Source organism: Lolium perenne, chromosome 2 (genome assembly GCF_019359855.2).
Source record: "Lolium perenne isolate Kyuss_39 chromosome 2, Kyuss_2.0, whole genome shotgun sequence".
Taxonomy (NCBI): Eukaryota; Viridiplantae; Streptophyta; class Magnoliopsida; order Poales; family Poaceae; genus Lolium; species Lolium perenne.
In genome coordinates this window covers 7403541-7421439 of record NC_067245.2, presented here as the reverse complement: position 1 = coordinate 7421439, position 17899 = coordinate 7403541, and the positions used below count along the sequence as shown (strand labels likewise).

The window sequence follows — 17899 nt, the reverse complement described above, 5'->3', positions numbered from 1 at the left end:
ATGCCGAGGGAATAAAAAATGCTTGGCTGAGTCCAGTCTCCACTCTGCTTTCCTTACAACCTCACATTAGCACACAAAAAATCTACTAATCCATGTTTGAGACCATAGCACAACATGTAGCATATACATCAAAGAAGTTCCATTTCAACACGCTCATATGTTAACCCTTGTTTTGCACAAGTGGTTTAAAATGGGAATATTGGGTATAAACACCACAGGGTTGGGTGAAAACACCCGTTACGTAACAAGGATCGTCCCATATGATCTCAAGGTTCCATTTGAGTTTGGTTAGGTCATAGGTACATGTGGTAACAAGGATCGTCTCATATGATCTCAAGGTTCTCTCCGGTTCACCTCCGAGCGAGTTCCCCCAACACATCCAGAATCTGCCTAAGTGTAGAACCCCATGTCCGAGAAGCCGGACACACCTGGGGGGTAGCATTGGCTATAAAACCATATCAAATCACTCTCTGATCCTCGATTTCTGAGAAAACCCTAGACCGGGGTCCCGGCGGGGGATCTATACCGCCCTTATACATATATATAGGTTTCCCGCAAAGGGGCTCGCCAAAATAGCAGTGAGAAATAAATAAACAAAAAATGATTGGGATTAATAATTATATGGGTAATAATTATCTCTTTGATGCAAAAAATGAAAAAACAAAAAATGTGCATATTAGTCTGTGCCGACGGCCTTAGTTGTGCCGTGGGTCACCGTCGGCACAGCATTAGAGGGACCCAGCAGTCAGTCTATGTGCCGACGGCCACCGTTACGCCGAGGGCTACCGTCGACACAGTGCAGACGGCGTCGTGACAGTTTAACGGCTGGGCCCGCCTGTCAGCGCATGTACCGACGGCCGTGTCTGTGCCGACGGTGACCTTCGGGCGCCAGCTTCGTGTGCCGACGGTCCATTTTGCGCCGACGGTGGCTGTCGGTGTAGCCCGCAGTGTGCCGACGGTGACTGTGCGCCGACGGTCAGCTCCGTCGCCGGTCGACGAGGGCCTCTGTGCCGACGGCCCCGGCATTTGGCCGTCGGCACATGGGCTGGCCGTCGGCACATGAAGTTTCTCCCGTAGTGTACACCCAATCCACTGAAATCCTCTCTAATCCACTTGTTGTGGCAGCAAGCGGCGGCTTATTTCTGCATCTGTGGCGTGCGTTGACGTGTTTCCCTGCGTTGCCAGAGCTGCGAGCGTCGCACACGAGCAAAACGCGAAGGGGCGGGCGTGGATTTGTTCTCTGACCACATGTTTCTAGGAAAAGTTTGGGCTTAGCTCAAGTTACATCCCAGCCAAAAAAAAAAAATTCCATAGCATGTTTCCGCGGGTCAGGTTGGGCTGGCAATAGACGTGCACAAACCGGTCAAAGCACCTATGCAAAACGAGGCCTACGGGAAATAGCCTCATCAAATTTGAGTGTGGGAGGAATAGTCCATTTTGGTGCTCAAGATGTTACCAAGGATGTGGAAGACCATTTCATACCTTTGGTTAATCCCTGGCTCTTGGCATTTGTTCAATCCCTCTTTTATTTTTTGAGAAATCAGCAAGAGTGATACCTTTTCATTTAGGCGAAAATATATTGTGCATCAGTGGCACATTTTAAAATGTATGTGTTAGAAACCTTGGCCTAAACAAAATAAAAATAAAAAACCAAAAAATACACTAAACAATGTCGTTACCATAATTCATGTGATATGATATCCTCGAGATCCAGGGCCACAACCTCTAGGTAGATCATGCAGGTGTGTCATCGATCGATGCGGCGGTATCACTAGAAAACGAAACAATCTCACCCTCGTTGACCAGTTGACCTCGGGTTTAGTATCAACTCTTCGCGCTGAACAATGATATAGTATAAGTTTTGCGAAAGAAGTTACTACCTAGGACATCCAATAATTATGGTGACAACTTGCTGGTTTGGAGTGCATGATGCGATAGCTTATATTTTGAGCACTAGCGTATGCAAAGGCTGATTAATGTTCCCTTTAATTTTGAGAAGAAAACATTTGTACTACTATTAAATCACTAATAATTGATGCTTTCTCGCCACTGTTTCGTTTCGTCGTATGTGGCTCGATCGGTTTGCCTTTCACTCTTTAACGATTCCTCTCAATCACTAACCGGACGACCGAGGGCGTCGCATGGCTGTAACAAATTCTGTTTTGTTAATTGCGCGACTAATTTCTCATGGATCAACCATACTAGTAACAGTAATGGGGTCACTCAACCAACTATGGCCAGACCTCCTGTCGGGTAATTTAAAGAGACACTGTCCAGGTCGAAGAGAAACTTCGGAGATGGGTAGCTACGTGCGGGACGACGTGGACAGCTAGAGACGATTTCAGCGGCCGGCACCGCACATTGATTCAACTCAAACTCAAACACAGAACTCTGGATCATATACTGCACAAACTCAGCTAGACCATCGATTGGCAATGTAACAATTCATCGTACTGCACAAACGCATCTGCTGGCACTTCGAGCTGAAGCGTGTCGTCGGTGATCCTGAGGAGCTCCTCCAGGTAGTCGGCGCCCAGGTCCTCCAGCTCCACGACGAACCGCTTCTCGACGGCCATTTTTCCGCCGGTCTTCTTCCTCCTGATCGCCGCCGACGCATCGCTCGCTATCTCGGCCTTGTTGCGCCTCTTCCTCTTGCAGTGCCGCCGCTTGAGCGCCAGCACGGGCGAGCCGCCCGTTTCCGTGGGCGTGGTGGCGGTGGTGCCCAGCGCGAGGGCGTCGAGCGACTCCTGGACGAGCTCTACTGGGAAGTTAAGCGCCGTGGCAGCGCCCCGGGACGACAGCGCCGCCTGGTCGTACGCCATGGCCGCGGCCTCTGCAGTGCTGAACGTGCCGAGCCACACCCGCTTGCCGCCCCGCGTTGAGTCCCGGATCTCCGCCGCGAACCTGCCCCACGGCCGCGTCCGCACGCCGATGAAAGACGCCGCTGCCAGCTTCAGCTGCCTCCTTTCTGGGGTGTAGATGGTCTCGCCGCTGCTCAAGTCGGATGGAAACGAGTCCGAGGAGGAGCAGGAGGTATAGTTAGCGGCGCTCGTGTAGCCGCCGGCGTAGTACATGGCACCGCTGCTCATCTCGGATGGAAATGAGTCCGAAGATGAGGAGGAGGGATTAGCGGCGCTGGTGCAGCCGGTGTAGTACATGGCGCCGTCGTGGTTGTGATGCCGACGATCCATGTTTCTGTGTGTGCCGGGGTGGAAATGGTGGTGTCAGTTGGTGCTTGCTTTCAGAGTCGAGCGTTGAGGTTTGAGAACCAGGCTAGCAAACCAGGTCGGTTAATATACAGCTGATCCAGCGTCGGGGTTTGACGAAGAAATTCTGTATTGACTCTCTCACAGATACAGTACTAATCACCATATTACGACGGAGGGTGCAACTAGGTACAGCTCTAAACAATGGCAAGTTGCCCCATTTGCCTGGGACTCGATTTAGCGGGAAAGTTTGTCCGTTTTGGGAGTGTGTGGGGGGCTAACGTAGGGCGACTGAATAACAATAGGACAGGTTCTTGTGTCGTGGGAGTGGCGTCACTAACCTTAATGCCCTCCTATAATACTGTACTAGCAAGCTTTTGAGGTAAAGGCCAAAAATCTTCCTACAACCTTGTCCTTCCACCATTACTACAGTTTTTTCTCACAAAATGTAAAGGAAATGTCTCTAGCTTTCATAGTGCCAAACCAGAAATGCTATTCAAGGGAATGTAGATCGTGCTTGCTAGGTGTGCATACCGGTTGGACTCGATATGACATGCATGAGGCAGCAGTTCCGCTATGGCAATGCAAGAAGAAAACCTTCAACTAAAAAGTAAAAATATGACCCCAAACATTGTAATCATTGGTTGATTTTGAGAACACTGATATGGTCAACTCAGAATATAAGCTATAGCCTCTTCATCAATCGATGCAGAAAACCATAAAAATATATTGTTGCATTGGCAAAACCTCTCTTTTTTTTGCGAATTAGCAAAACCCTTTATATGTTCGAATAGATTTCATATTAGTGTTGCGTGCTCCTAGAATATTTGTACTTATATAACTAGTTTTTTTTTGTGCTGAGTGATGGTATTGTGGCCACCGGGTTGTCTGTCGTATGTGACTATCGAATGCCTACTCTAATCAATCACTAATCAGAGGACGTCATACCTTTAGGAAAGATAGTTTTGTTAATTGCACGGCTAACTTTCCATGAAACAGGGACAACATACCAGCTATGGCTGACGACAGCTCGCGAAGCAACGCAACCACTCGCTACAAATTAAACTAAGACCTCCTGAAGGTTAAGTAATCATCTTATCTTGATCGTTATGGAGTGAAATGCTGCCTGACAAGTTGTGGGAGTCATCAGTCATTCTAGGGATCCGTCGGTCCTGATAAAGTGATAATGAAGAAAATGAAACAGTACTGTCCAGGTGACCAGGTCGAAGAGAAGTTTCCGCGACGGCTCGTTGACGACGAGAACCGCTAGCGGCCGGCAGCCGCAGCCGCCACCTTCCCTGGCTACTTTTCTCTCTGACGATTGCACGCCGCGCCAGTCCGAATCGAGTGCAGTCACCACCGGCATCCAAAAACGGTATACTCTGAAGAAAACAAATTGGTGCTATCTGTCCTGCGGGAAGCACCACACGCTGTTTCCGAACAACACTTTCCAATCCCAGGTACAGGTTCAGAGCACCAACCAGGCTGCGTTTCGTTAGTGCCCATGATTATTACTCCAACTAGAATAGCTTTGAGTTTGTTGGTATGAGGCCTAGTGTACTGGCAACAGATACTATACAATCAGGGACCTGTGAATCTAGTGAACGTCCTTTATCTATGCTTAGGAGCTAGTGCTAGCTTCTTTAATTATTATATTACACTATTAGTGAGGATAAAACGGAGTGGAAAGTTCCCGACATTTTTGTCCAAAAGGAGAGAAATGTGGCTCTTGTTGATGGTTTTTACCATGAAAACAGAAGGGACGTAAATGCACCATTGAACTTGTAGCTTGTGGGGACTTTGAACTCGGATTACATCCACACCGTTTTGTTGAGTATTATTTTAAAAAAACGAGTACCACCCTGTGGTTTTGTAGATTGAGACAGGGGAGCTCTAGGCATGTTGGAGTATTATTGAAGTGGAAGTGCAAATTCAGTCAATTCCTTCCTTATGTTCTCCTGAGGAATATATGGATCTTTGATGCTGAACCGGAAGGCAATCATCTAGGGGGAAGTTCCTCTTGGCGACCAACAAAAGTTCAGTTTCTTCCAATATTGACTTCTTTGTTCTTGTGCATTGAATTTGCCTCCAATGCATAGTCAAAGCTCAACGTTCTTTACCCGTTCAGAAAAAAAAGATCTCAAAGTTCCTAGCCAGCAGCAAAAATCTCAACGTTCTTTTGAGAGGAAGAAACAAAAAAAAAGTCCGGCCAGCACCATTTGACCAGCGAATTTGACAGTATTGTATGAATCATCTGGCCATCTGGGTAGCTTCCCGTGCCAGATCTTTTATGAAGCAGGTACGCATGCTCCTCCGATGCATAAAAAACAACTAAATTTTGTACTATATGAATGGAAGAATAACTCATCCACCGCCCCAGGGTCATCTTACATGAGCTACGGCATTGCGCATGCTTGCTTTTGAACTGACTGCTAGCAACAACAAAAAAAGGAGCGACTCCGTGTAAAACGTTCATTAGTTTCTTAGTAAACGATGTATTCGGAAATTTTAAGGTAAGATGACCCTGGGGCGATTGAAAATGCAACTGAAGCATATTTCAAGTGGCACATGTTGTTTTATATAGGTCTCACGAAAATTACCTTAAAGTTGTCAAAATTTGGATGAATCTAGACACTATCTAGTATGTAGATACATTCAAATTTAGACAAATTTAAGACAAGTTTAATGAGACAGAGGAGTGCTATTTCGCTTAACTTATTATATCTCCTAAAGATGTTTTACTCTAAACCAGGAGGAGGGTTTGCTCTGTCTATCCTGAGTCCTCACATATGACAAACCTCTAACATATTAATACTACAGCAAAGGAAATGTGTGTAAAAAATGTTCTCGAATGACAGTTTCAATGTTTCAATGCAGAATTACATATGTACTTGCACTAGACTGTTTCAGGCCTTTAGGATGTCGTAAAATGTGGAAGGCCGATTCCTTTTCTTCAGGCAGAGCTCCTGAAAGCAGGGGAAAATAACATCACGTGGTTAGCTTTCAAGGATCATAGAAGCAGACAAACAAATTCTACAAAAGTTCTCAAGCTTCAAAGCATTCATAGTGATATTTTTTCCAGATTCATTGGGCAGCCCAAACTTAAGCATAACAATAGCAACATCAAAGCCTTTTTCCCAAGCAAGTTGGAATAGGCTAGATATGAAACCCAACAAAAACATAAGGAAGCCAAAACAAGGAGAGAGAAAGCAAGCAAGGAACGAGTAAACTAAGATTCTAGCACATGGATCGCTGGGCAGCCTAAACTTACCATGTTCAATAAATTACGATTGTTTGTAACCTTTTATTTACCTCGGCATATATTTTTCCCTTAAAATGAGTCAAAGTAATCTCAGGGTTAAGTATATTTTTTCACGATATAAATAGTTGCCCCTGGACAATATAGTGTTTAACTAAAATGACTCATAATTGTGATATTATTTTTCAGATTCAGTGGGCAGCCTAAACTTACCACGTTCCGTAAATTACAATTTGTTTCTCTAACATTTTTATTTGCCTCACAATCTTGTCCCCTTAAAAATGACTGGAGTAATCTGCAGGTTAATTATATTTTACGTCATGATATAAATAACTGCCCCTGGACAATATACGTGTTGCTGAAGTTTTCACAATACCTGAACCTAACAGAGCAACATTGGTGAATATACAGAGATTCACCCAGGCCCACAACATTCACCGAACAGTTTTTAAAAGGCACACCGACTCTTAATGAATATGAGCACATTCTCAGCTGGAAATCCACAATTACAGAACCCATATGATGAATGTGAACAGTACCTCTACTGCTGAAGCCACCCTCAATAAGCTAGCCTCACCCCATGGACGGCCTATCAGTTGCAAGCCGATTGGAAGGCCTTGCTTGTCATGACCAACCTGAGCACAAGACAGAATTAGCAACATATCAGTGGATAATAATTTTCCTGCATGTTTTGAGATTATAATATGCCAGAAGCTTGAATGTTTTTCCACGATCATATTTAAATCTTTCAAAAATGTAGTATGCTGGAAAAAATACAACTGTCCATATTTAATATTTATACATCAATAACTCAAAATTTTACCAGTTCATACATAATGTGAACTAGAAGTACAATAAATAATCAGTCATGCGTCATGACGCCACTTACCGGAACAGTAATGGCAGGCAAACCAAGAAGGTTCGGGGCTAAAATGAATCGCATCAGGTTAGCTGTAATGAAAAGACAGAATCAGAAACAGAAATGCTGTCGCAGCAATTGTAATTAATATTAAAATAGGCACATAGAGTTTGCCTAGCAAGCTGCTATTGCGGTATAAATCATGAACGTGACCGATGTATTTCCACATTTAATCGGTAATTTCTGCTACTAGACTCCAAATAGGATGAAATGTCTCCTGTATGTTAAGACTCCAACAAGCTTCTAAATAGCTAGTGATAGCTCCACCTTAGCTTTTTTGGGTCTTCTCCATGAAGGCGTGAAAGTGTTCGAAACAAACTTCACCTATAGATCTGTCATTGTTTCCTTATCATTATTATTAAATGCTTTATCAATACAATTCACATCAAGATTTCTACAATTTTTATCCAGGATGTTAACACGGTTCAAAGTTCAGTAATTGAGCTTGAGATAAGCTGTAAATCCATATGTTGAAGAGCTAAAGGAGATACACAATACAGTGAAGAAAATCTACCTGATACAACATAATCTGACTCTCCTACCTTCAGAGCACTTGCTGGTATTTTTGGCGCAGTCATGCTGGGAAAAAACAGCAAATCCTCCTTAGCTGTTATTATACATATGATAAAAGGCAAAAGTATAATTTCTCGAAAGTGGTGGGACCAGGTAAAATTAGGTGCAGCGTTCTAGGGAGCATAGATCAGAGTTATATAAGTTACTCTGTCTGTAATCCCAAATGTAAAATACTACACGTCAATTCGGTAATTCACAGATATTATCTCGCAATTGAGAACTACCAACAGTCTACTAGAAGCTAGAAAACAGAATAGCCTCGTTGACTAGACATTCAAGTGCGGAGGAGGAGGAACCATGCATATACACCTTTTTTTTACAGGTGTAATTTTTTTATATATATCGACCAGACTGTACAAGGACACAGGTCCCAAAGCAGAAACTAGTAAAATCATATTAGATCTATGGATCAATTGTAATAAACTTCAAAACCTCTTACCCGGTCGTCGGGGTTGCTATGACATCAACCTTTTTGAAAGCCTCCATGTGATAGTACATTATCCTTCTCCTATATAAACCAAAGATACTATAAGCACACAATTGGCAGAACATCTGCATGGGAGGATGCAATATATACTTTACAGTTTACAGTTTAGATCCCAGACTAAATTGCATTTTTTCATACAACAAGTATGTGCCATGTGTAACACAATTTCGACGATTTGTGCAGCAGTCAGCACATCTAGGAAAAAATCGTGAAAAAACAAAAGGCATTGTGTTTCGATGCATGACAGAAAAGAGGGTTTATGTACAAGTCCAAGACTGGACCAACACCTCACCATACAACTCGACCCAAAGAAAGAGCATCTAGGAAATTTCAGTAATTCAGTATGCAACAAACTAGGAGGCTGAAATGGTCTTTTCTAAATGGCATCTCTGGACTCTGGAGTAGAAAAGAAGATATTTCAGGTAGGAGCACTATCTGATAGCAGATAAGGATAAAATCGAAGCTGCACAACTTCTAGTAGTTATTGAACTATTGTTACTTAGTAAGAATGTCAAAATAATTAAACTCAATAAGTATGCCCCGTCACCTGTCATTAGATAGATATGCAGGTCCATTCTTTTTACTTGTCTCTAATCTCCTATTTTTTTTCAAACAATGCTTAATGAAGAACTCCCAGCTAAAATTACATGGAATTTGAATTGAATTGGTATCTTCAGTAATACCCAGGGTTATTACTAGCTATAATTGATATTGTCGAATTATGTCTGACTAAAATGCACTGGGTAAAGGCTCGTGGAAACCTGTGGGATCATAAGAATAGACATATTTCTATTTTTATTAGCTCGATTGACCATTTCTGTGTTATCCTGAAATCAATCTTACAGTCTAAATTTTAATTTCTCTTTCTAATATACAATCACGGTGAGTGGTTCTGAAACAACTTCCCAGAACTAAATAAGACTGGTGGACAAAAAAAAAACATACTTCATACTCATGAATGAGTGTTGTCACGAAAACATAAATGCTCAGATGCATTTATACTTATGTTCACCTGATACATTGAGAAGCAACATAATCTGTTGAAGTGAATGACCCAAAAAGTGCCAAACTTGTTCGAGTATCTAATGTCAGTTCTGTTCGTCTCCTGGAAGATAGTAGTATGATGAGATTGATAGTACAGAATAGTAAGGAGTGGCTAACAAAATATTTGCAGCCTCTTAGGGACTAGAAATTTCAAGTTCTATCTAATTTTGAAAGGAAAAATTCCAACAACTCAAGCTGAGAGCAACATTATGAATCTGATATTTGTGAAAGAGGTACCCTTCTTGGTAATGAGCATTCAGGTCGCACAGTGCTTCTGAGCCAATAGAGACAACATGGGCAGTACGCATCTCCTCAAGCTCTGGTAATATTATCTCTTCTATCTTGAAAAATGTTAAACAACACTAATCAGCTGAGATAGCAAGAAAGAATAAATATGCAAATTGTAGTAGGTACCACATCCTCAGAAAAGGCATTTCATCGTAACAATTTAGCAGATGGAATAAGTAAGCTTAACTTCTACGGCCTGTTGGATACCTAGAGGCTCCAAATGATGCAGAGCAATAATCAGTTACAACTTTCAAGAGTTGTTAACAATAGCAAGTATTTTTTCTAATTAACACTTGACAATTGTTTCAACATAACCATCAACAGAACTATGGAAGGGCATAGAGCCCCATGTGTGGTTTTGGTAATTAATGACAATCCCTATGGACTAATGTTTGCATTGAGTTATATTTGTAGGAGTTGTCCATAGGCAATGCTTGAATCATGTGTTGGCTTCAAGGTTGCAATAAGAAGAAATGAAATGCAAATTCAAGATAAATCAACTTGAAAAGATCATATGCTTGAAGTTTACCATTCTTATGGTGTTCATGGATATGTGAAGATGCACCAAAGAAGAAGCTCTCCCATAGTGGAGTATGGGGGAGCAATCCGCAAGACTTCATCAAGCAAGCACAATCAAGAACGGTGTTCCATCTTGTTGCGGTCAATATCGTCATCATCGAGCTCAAGTGGAATGCGCAAGGTTAAGGATTGCTCTTGATAGGGTTTCTTTCTTATCGGTCTCATGGTTTAGTTGGGAGACCGGTTTATACGCTAGACGTCGTACTATCAAGGGGCTCTCGAGTGAGTAACTCGATCATATCGTTCGGAGTGCGGTCAAACCTTTGCATCCTTGCATCATCTTTCTTGGTTGTTATTTGGATCTTATCCATGTGGTGTTTTAGAGCTTGTGGTTATTTCCATGATAAGTTCTAGTTCATCGAAAACAGATTTCGCATAGATCACTTGTTGTGTTTTCGAGTTTGGTGATTTTCTCGGTTTCTCGTATTGAGGGGTTGCACCTCTAAAATGAATAGAAAATCATTCCCCACTAGTTTCCATATTTTCAACAAAATTTGTTTCGTGTCGTTTGGACTTTCCAAACTCTAGTTATTGATTTTCTAAGTTTGCCCATATTTGGTTTTAATAGAAAAAGAGAGGAGTTTGGGCTGGCCGGCACCACCGCCCTGCTTCTAGTAGCCTGCGTGTGGTGACCGGTACCAAGCCCGGTGGTACCGGCCGGCCCTGGCCGGTGGTACCGGCCACCCCACTCCCGTGCGCGCAGCGCTACCGCTCCTGGCCGCCTCAGCCTTGCACGCCCAGCTCACCAGGCCTCGACCCCGCGCCTAGCTAGCTTGCTCGCCCACGTCGCTTGCCTCGCTGGCAGCTCGCGCTCTCACTCGCTGCTGCTGGTTTTGGTGCGGCCTAGCATCTATCTTGCCCAACGGGCAGAAAACAGGCAGCCCCCCGTTTTTAAGCCACCTCTCTCTCTTTTGGCGTTACTGCTTCTTCTTCTTCATCTCTTGGCTCCCTCCATTGTTGACTTTTGGTGAGCTTGCAATCTCTCTCCCTCTCCAATGATTTGAGCATCCTTTTGAGAGAAATATAGAGGAGATCTAGATCCACTCTTTGACCAAACAAAATCATCTCTTTGTGAGTGAATCTTTGGGATCTAGATCTTGGGGAACTTTGTGTTCTTATTTTCTTCTTCCTCTCTTATTCCCCCAATAGCTTTAGTAGCTTTGTTGGAATTTGAGAGTGAAGGATTAGGGCATCTTTGTGGTGTTCTTGCCATTGCATTTGGTACATCGGTTTGACTTCTCCGCGGTGATACGTGGAGGTGAAAGTTTGTGAGATATTCACTTCGGGAGCTTGTTCCCGGAGCTTGTTCCTCTTGGGTCTTTGGACCATAGACGGCTTAGTGGTCTTTGTGGTGTTCTTGTGAACTCCAATTAAGTTGTAGAGATTATTCAAGAGCAAGGCCTCTGTGGCGATTTATTGGGAGCCTCCAATTAAGTTGTGGAGATAGCCCAAAGCTTTGTGCGGGTTCGGTGACCACCCTAAGGTTCCATAGTGGATCGAGGTGTTCCCCTTTGGCGGGAAGGGTCGAGGAGCATAAGGTGAGGCCTTCGTGGCGTTTGGAGTATTTTGTCCTCCACACCTCTCCAACGGAGACTAGCACTCGCAAGAGTGTGAACTTCGGGATACATCGTCGTCTCCGCGTCACCTCGGTTATTCCTATACCCGAGCTATTTACTTATGCACTTTACTTTGTGATAGCCTTCGTGCTTGAAGTTATATATCTTGCTATCACATATTTGCTTGTATTGCTTAGTATAAGTTGTTGGTGCACATAGGTGAACACTAGTTATATAGGTTCTGTGCTTGACAAATTAAACGCTACTTTTATTCCGCAGCTGTACACATTGAAAATATAACTAATGTGCAAATGCTCTCATCTAAAGAAGAGATTGCACATTCGAAGGTACAAGACCTAGATAGCTAACATACCTACAAAAGAGAGTGATAACTAAATGGTAGAATACAAATCGTATTGAAATAGCAATGGGTATACCTGGCATCCGAAGGTGCTGCACAGGAGGTTAAGTGCATCATCGCATGTATTTGAGATCTCACTATCAGAAACATCATGAAACCACTACAAAAACCAATTTTATATAAGAAATTGCAAATATTGACAAATACACTATTTCATGTAAAAAAACTGTACCTCTGTATATTTTCCCACTTTTACTGATTGTAGGATATTGCTGTTGTCAGAGGACACCAAGTTAGGAACACACAGCGGCAACTGTAGAGAGAAAAAGGGAAGGAGATGTAGAAGCTGTGAGCCTGATGATATGCAGTAACGTCAGCTTTAAATCATAAGTTGTGATCCATCCTAGGGAATACTGGAGAATGTTACTATATGAGTGTTGCGGCATTATGATTATCGTGTTGTGAAGTTCAAAATTTTAGATATTATTTGAGGAAAGTGATCCCATTCACGTTTTCTACAATTCAGTAAAGAGTAGCGACTTACATATACTGTCTCTTATTTAAAAGAAAAAACTGAGTGCTATAGTGCAATCCACAGAAGTGACATGAAAGATATTTCAGAGTTCTTTTAGCAAAAACCTAGTGTTTCTGGTATTTAACAGATGGGAGATGTTAAAAAAGGTAATATCTTACAGGTCTCAGAGTAAGCTTATCCATAGGTCTACTGCCTGCAAGTGCAGAATACCTGAAATGGCATATGGCAGGGTGTAAGTAGTAAATACATAACTTACAAGCAAAGGGGCAAGTCTTTAGTTGTACCCACTAGAAGACAGTTAAAGTTATATCTTATATTGTTAAGCAAAATAAGCGAGTTGACAAGCTTCCAAGTTTATCAACAAAATAGCTAAACCTAACAGACTTATGAAATTGCACGATCTCCTCTAACAAGCCAAACTGCTTACACTAGCATAGAATCCTCCACTGATGCTGTAAGAGGTGAAGCAACTTCAACAGTCCCAGCATCACAAAGTACCCTGCAAATGAGATATATAATTATGCATACTCACAGTTGTGTACGTCAATCGATTTTCTAATCAAATCCAGTGTAAGAGAACACTAAAAAGTAACTCGGCAGCATCGCTTACTTGATTGTTGGAAAATACTATTATTTAGCTCTCTAAAAGAATAACAAACATGGCTGGTTGAAACTTTTGCAGTTTGTGGCACACCTGCCTTACCACTCGGCAGCTAGGCATTTCTTTGCTGTTCACGAAATTTACTCTATCCTATAAACAGTAGCTGGTGATGCGTGATACAATGAGGAACGTATGGTAACTGCCAGCCAAGCAAGAATTGGTGAAAAGTGGGACAGATTGGGTCTCTTTGATTCTTGATAAGGTGGATGCTGATATGAAAGTGAAACAGCTCTTCATCTGGTGCACTGTGGCGTATTTGGAAATGGTAAGGCTTATATTAAGGCTTATTCGACATTTCTTCAGAGTTATGTCCACTACCTTCAGTCGGTACGAGTGGGGCTCACAGATCAGGATACAAAAGGGAAGGGTCTGATTGTTGCTATGAAGATCCTACAGGCAAGCGGCAATGTCGCAAAGCAGAAGGAAAGAATGGGAGAAACCAGAACCAGTATGGGTAAAATAAATGTTGGTGCTAGCTTTGTGAACCAAACTGGGAATGCGAGCTGGGGAGCGATCCTTAGAGATGAACACAGCTCTGTTAATTGCCTGTTTTGATAGCATACGTGGAAGTTTTAATTTTATCATGACGCAGATGATCCTTGAAAGTGATAGTGCGGAAGTGGTGTCTGAACTTAATAGGGATGGGAAGATCACAGCTGTCTGCAGTGTGCAAGGACATTAAGCTGTTTCTCGAGCAACTCCTGAATTTTAAAAATCAACAAGATGCCTCAAGGGGAAATAAAGCAGCTCATGCTTTAGCTTGGTTTGGAAGAGAGGTGTGGAGTGATTGTATTTTGGAAGAGACAGCTCCATTCTGCGCGTTGGTATGGACCTTGCGCAATTGTAATGAGCCTGTTATTACCTAATCAATATATACCATTTCAAAAAAAAAACTCTTACCAAAAATTTACAAATTAACTAACTGAAACGCAATAGATTTTCCCCATAAACCGACTAAACGAAAATGAGTCATAGCAGGAGCAAGAATGCAGAGGCATGAATCGAGTGACACCGGCCTATGCGGGACTCAGATGAGGCATGGCCAATATGTGCAGCCGACTGAGACAATGACAATGACTTAATGTATATTTTTATCCGGAGCAAAGCACAGGGTAGCAGTAAATATCTAGTAGAATTTTTCTTAGTTACCCAGTCATATCTGTCCGCCCATACGTTGTCTTCAAACCAACAATGCCACATAGGGAAGATGGAATTCGAACTGAACCTGTAGAAAAGAAAAAGGTAGCAACTAGAGACTAGTACTCAAAATAATGTAGTGTTAACGAACCCCGCAGCGTTATATGTACAAACCTCCACCATCTGTTCCAATCGCTGCTGAGCATAGCCCTGATGAGACAAGTGCAGCTGGACCAGATGAAGAACCACCAGTATATCTATCAATTGAATGTGGATTTCTTGCTGTCCTGCAAAAATAATTACGAAGAGATGAAAATAAAGTGATGATCATCAGAAAAAATATATTGTGGATCGAAAATATAGGATGAACTCAAATTATAAATTCCTTGTTTCTTTTCCCCTTCGTAATATGATTTTGAATGATAAATGTTATAATTTCCCTTCACCGTTTGCGGTATTGTTGGATATTCAGGTTTGTCAAACCAGGTAATACCCAGTTTCACCGGGTCAACAGAACTGCTTGATGAAAACATGACTTATCTTCCAACAATTCCAAGAAAAACTCATGCATCCCTGGAATCCATCTACGTAGTCATTTCAAGCAGAACGAGGAGCCACACAATTATTAACCGTACCCATAGTTTGCATTGTTTCCAGTTACCCCAAGGCCGAACTCGTGCATATTTGCTTTCCCGATGAAGATTACTCCACATTTCCGTAGACGAGCAACACAGACTGCATCTTTCTCCACAGCGCGGATTTTGTCAAAAAATGTAGTACCACCTGCACACAAAAAGAAGACCATAGTTTGGAATATGCTTCTCGGGCGGAACAACAGATGGTTACTTCAGTCGAGCGAACTAACTCTTTGACGGATATGGGAAGCAGTCAATGTCATCCTTGATGGCGAAAAATATCCCATCCAGAACGGAAATTGGATTTCCTGGGCACGAGAAGTAACACATATCAAGGAAATGGAATAGAGGTAAATGGAATTTCCACCCGAAGCCAGTTCATTTCCATGATGAAGAAACAAAGCAGCAAAGTTGGGTGGGGGCAAACCTTGCTCAAATCTCTTTGTGGAGGCATCAGCTTGCTTCCTCAGGTCATCAGCGTTAAAATAGATGAGCATCGGCATCGGAGGCTTCTTGTTGTTCCACTCTTCCACGCCCGCAATGACATGGTCGGCCACCTACACGCAACAGATCAAGGTTGAACACCACATATGCAACTATGCAAAGGCCACCGAAGCAAGAAATGCTCTGTTCATTCTTCCACTAGGCTAACTCACAGCTGATGGTGTGGTGATCCCGGACCGGTACGCGTAGGCGAAGTCTCGGATCTTCCAGTAGAGGAAGGGATTTTTCTCGTCGACCGATGTGAAACGTGCGGACGGGTCATACGGAGCGAGGCACTGCAGCGCTTCCTCCACCCTGTCCACAGGGTCCCTGTCTTCGGCCACGACCACGACTCCTTGCTCCGGCTCTAGAAAATCAGGACGGGCAGCGATTGACAACAGCACACCATGATTCATCCGAATAGGACAGGATGAACAGAATTGTAAGAGGCCCAAACATGGAGGTGCATCAAAATGTCAGCTGCAACAGCTGCGTAACTGAATTGAGCAGATTATGCAGGTATGACTCCGCAACAAACATGCTCCATGCCGCCCAAAAAAATGAAAAGAAATGCACAATATCTCTATGCTTTTTTCAGTTGCACGATAACTTGAGCCAACGAAAAGGAGTGGAGCATTTTCTCAACGAAAAATAAAAGAGGAGTGGAGCATTTTTTTCTTAATTAAAAATCCGAGTAGTACTAGTATTTTATTTCCCTGGCTACTAGCTTGTCCCGCTGAACAAACAAACAACCATTGACGATTTCATCAAGAAGAAAAAAGGATATTCCATTGACGAATTCAAAGGAGCAACGCAGAGGATATGGCGCGCCGCCGGCCGTACCTTGCGGCGGGAACTCCGGGTAGTACATGGGCCGCTCGGGGATCACCGTGTTCTGCAGCATCTGCACGGGCGCGCCCAACGAGTCCAGAATCTTGGTAAGTTTCAGTAGCCGAAGCAAGCTACAGTGCAGAAATAGAGGGGAGGGGTGCAGAATTGAGGATGGTAGTACCTGCGTCATGTTGTTCTGTTTCTTGAGGGCGGAGAGGAGGATGGGGCCGAGGAGGCGGGACTCGAGGAGCCAGACGAAGGCCCTGAGGCCGAAGCCCGTGAGGTGCGGCGCCTGCATCGGCCGCGGCTCGTAGCGCACGGCGGCGATGTCGACCTCCGCCACCGGCGCCATCGCCCGCGGCTGCCCCTTGGCCTTGGAGTTGGATCCGCCGCCCATCTTGGCTGCCCTGTGGGCTGTGGTACGGAGCAGCCGAGTAAATGGGGAATTGCGAACGCGCGGCGGGAGCTAGGGAGGGAGAGAGAGAGTGGAGACGATGATGAGCAAGGAGGAAGAAGGAGGCGGCAGGCTGAGAAGTTAATGGCGGGCCGTTGCCAGCCGAAACATGTATGAGTGCACGTACCAGCTAGGAGTACCACCGATCCAGTGGACAGAGCTGATTAATTTGCCAGAGAGACGGCCAGTTTTTGCGAGATCAGCCAAAGGATAAGAAAGATGCACTTGTTAACCTTAGCAGTTATCTTCTGTGACATGGCCAAAGGGAAAAAAATTGCACTTGTTAAACTTGAGTTGTTGTCTGAGTCCACATCTCAACCTCAAGCTATAGAGCCTCCAATTTATAGGGCTCTTTGATTCGCATATTTGAAAAAAAACACAGGATTACAATTTTATGCCAACTTCAATCCTACGGGGTTTATATGTATCCTACAGGATTCAATCATACAAATCAAACAACCATCATACAAAAAAATCAAAGGACTTAAACCCTCCAACTTTTCTTATGCAAATCCTTTGAATTAAAGTGGGATAGTATGAAAAGAGTAAAAAACATTGATCCGCAAAGGGAAATCTTGACTAATGATGCATGTCGTGTTGTTGTAGAGACCAAATGTACATGTCGATCAGCTTGATATTATCATATTGCCCTCTCTAAGAAAACAAAAGAAATAATATCATTGAAAAGAAGAGGATAACACTGATGCCTCGAGAAACTTTCCAGAGGAGCATCTTAGGACAAAGTAGACGGTGTCTATCCCCTCTGTCTCTGGTGGCCTTTGGGTCTTGGAGGTGTGGCGGATCACTGCCTCTCGTCGGCCGAAGGGTTTCAGTGTTCTGTTTAACTTGTTTCCTAGTGTCTTTCCAGGGATGGTGTGGTGGCGGTTACAT

At 43.4% G+C, this 17899-nt stretch overlaps 2 protein-coding genes across 2 annotated transcripts; both read right to left on the bottom strand.

Moving 5' to 3' along the window:
• Positions 1–2340: 2340 nt before the first annotated feature.
• On the bottom strand, positions 2341–3248 carry LOC127329696 (ethylene-response factor C3-like). The gene has a single exon (XM_051356167.1). It carries the CDS (start codon positions 3189–3191, stop codon positions 2418–2420), a length of 774 nt encoding a protein of 257 aa, XP_051212127.1. The 5' UTR covers positions 3192–3248; the 3' UTR covers positions 2341–2417.
• A 2657-nt stretch (positions 3249–5905) lies between these two features.
• LOC127331042 (fatty acid amide hydrolase) lies at positions 5906–17145 on the bottom strand. The gene is made up of 19 exons (XM_051357119.1): positions 16736–17145; positions 16567–16627; positions 15897–16090; positions 15668–15797; positions 15471–15548; positions 15241–15388; positions 14780–14892; positions 14618–14693; positions 13235–13306; positions 12966–13017; positions 12505–12585; positions 12349–12432; positions 9726–9829; positions 9457–9549; positions 8397–8465; positions 7899–7963; positions 7355–7416; positions 7005–7100; positions 5906–6172 (listed from the first exon to the last, which is right to left on the bottom strand). Exons 1-19 carry the CDS (start codon positions 16949–16951, stop codon positions 6113–6115), a joined length of 1854 nt encoding a protein of 617 aa, XP_051213079.1. The 5' UTR covers positions 16952–17145; the 3' UTR covers positions 5906–6112.
• Between the last annotated feature and the right edge of the window lie 754 nt (positions 17146–17899).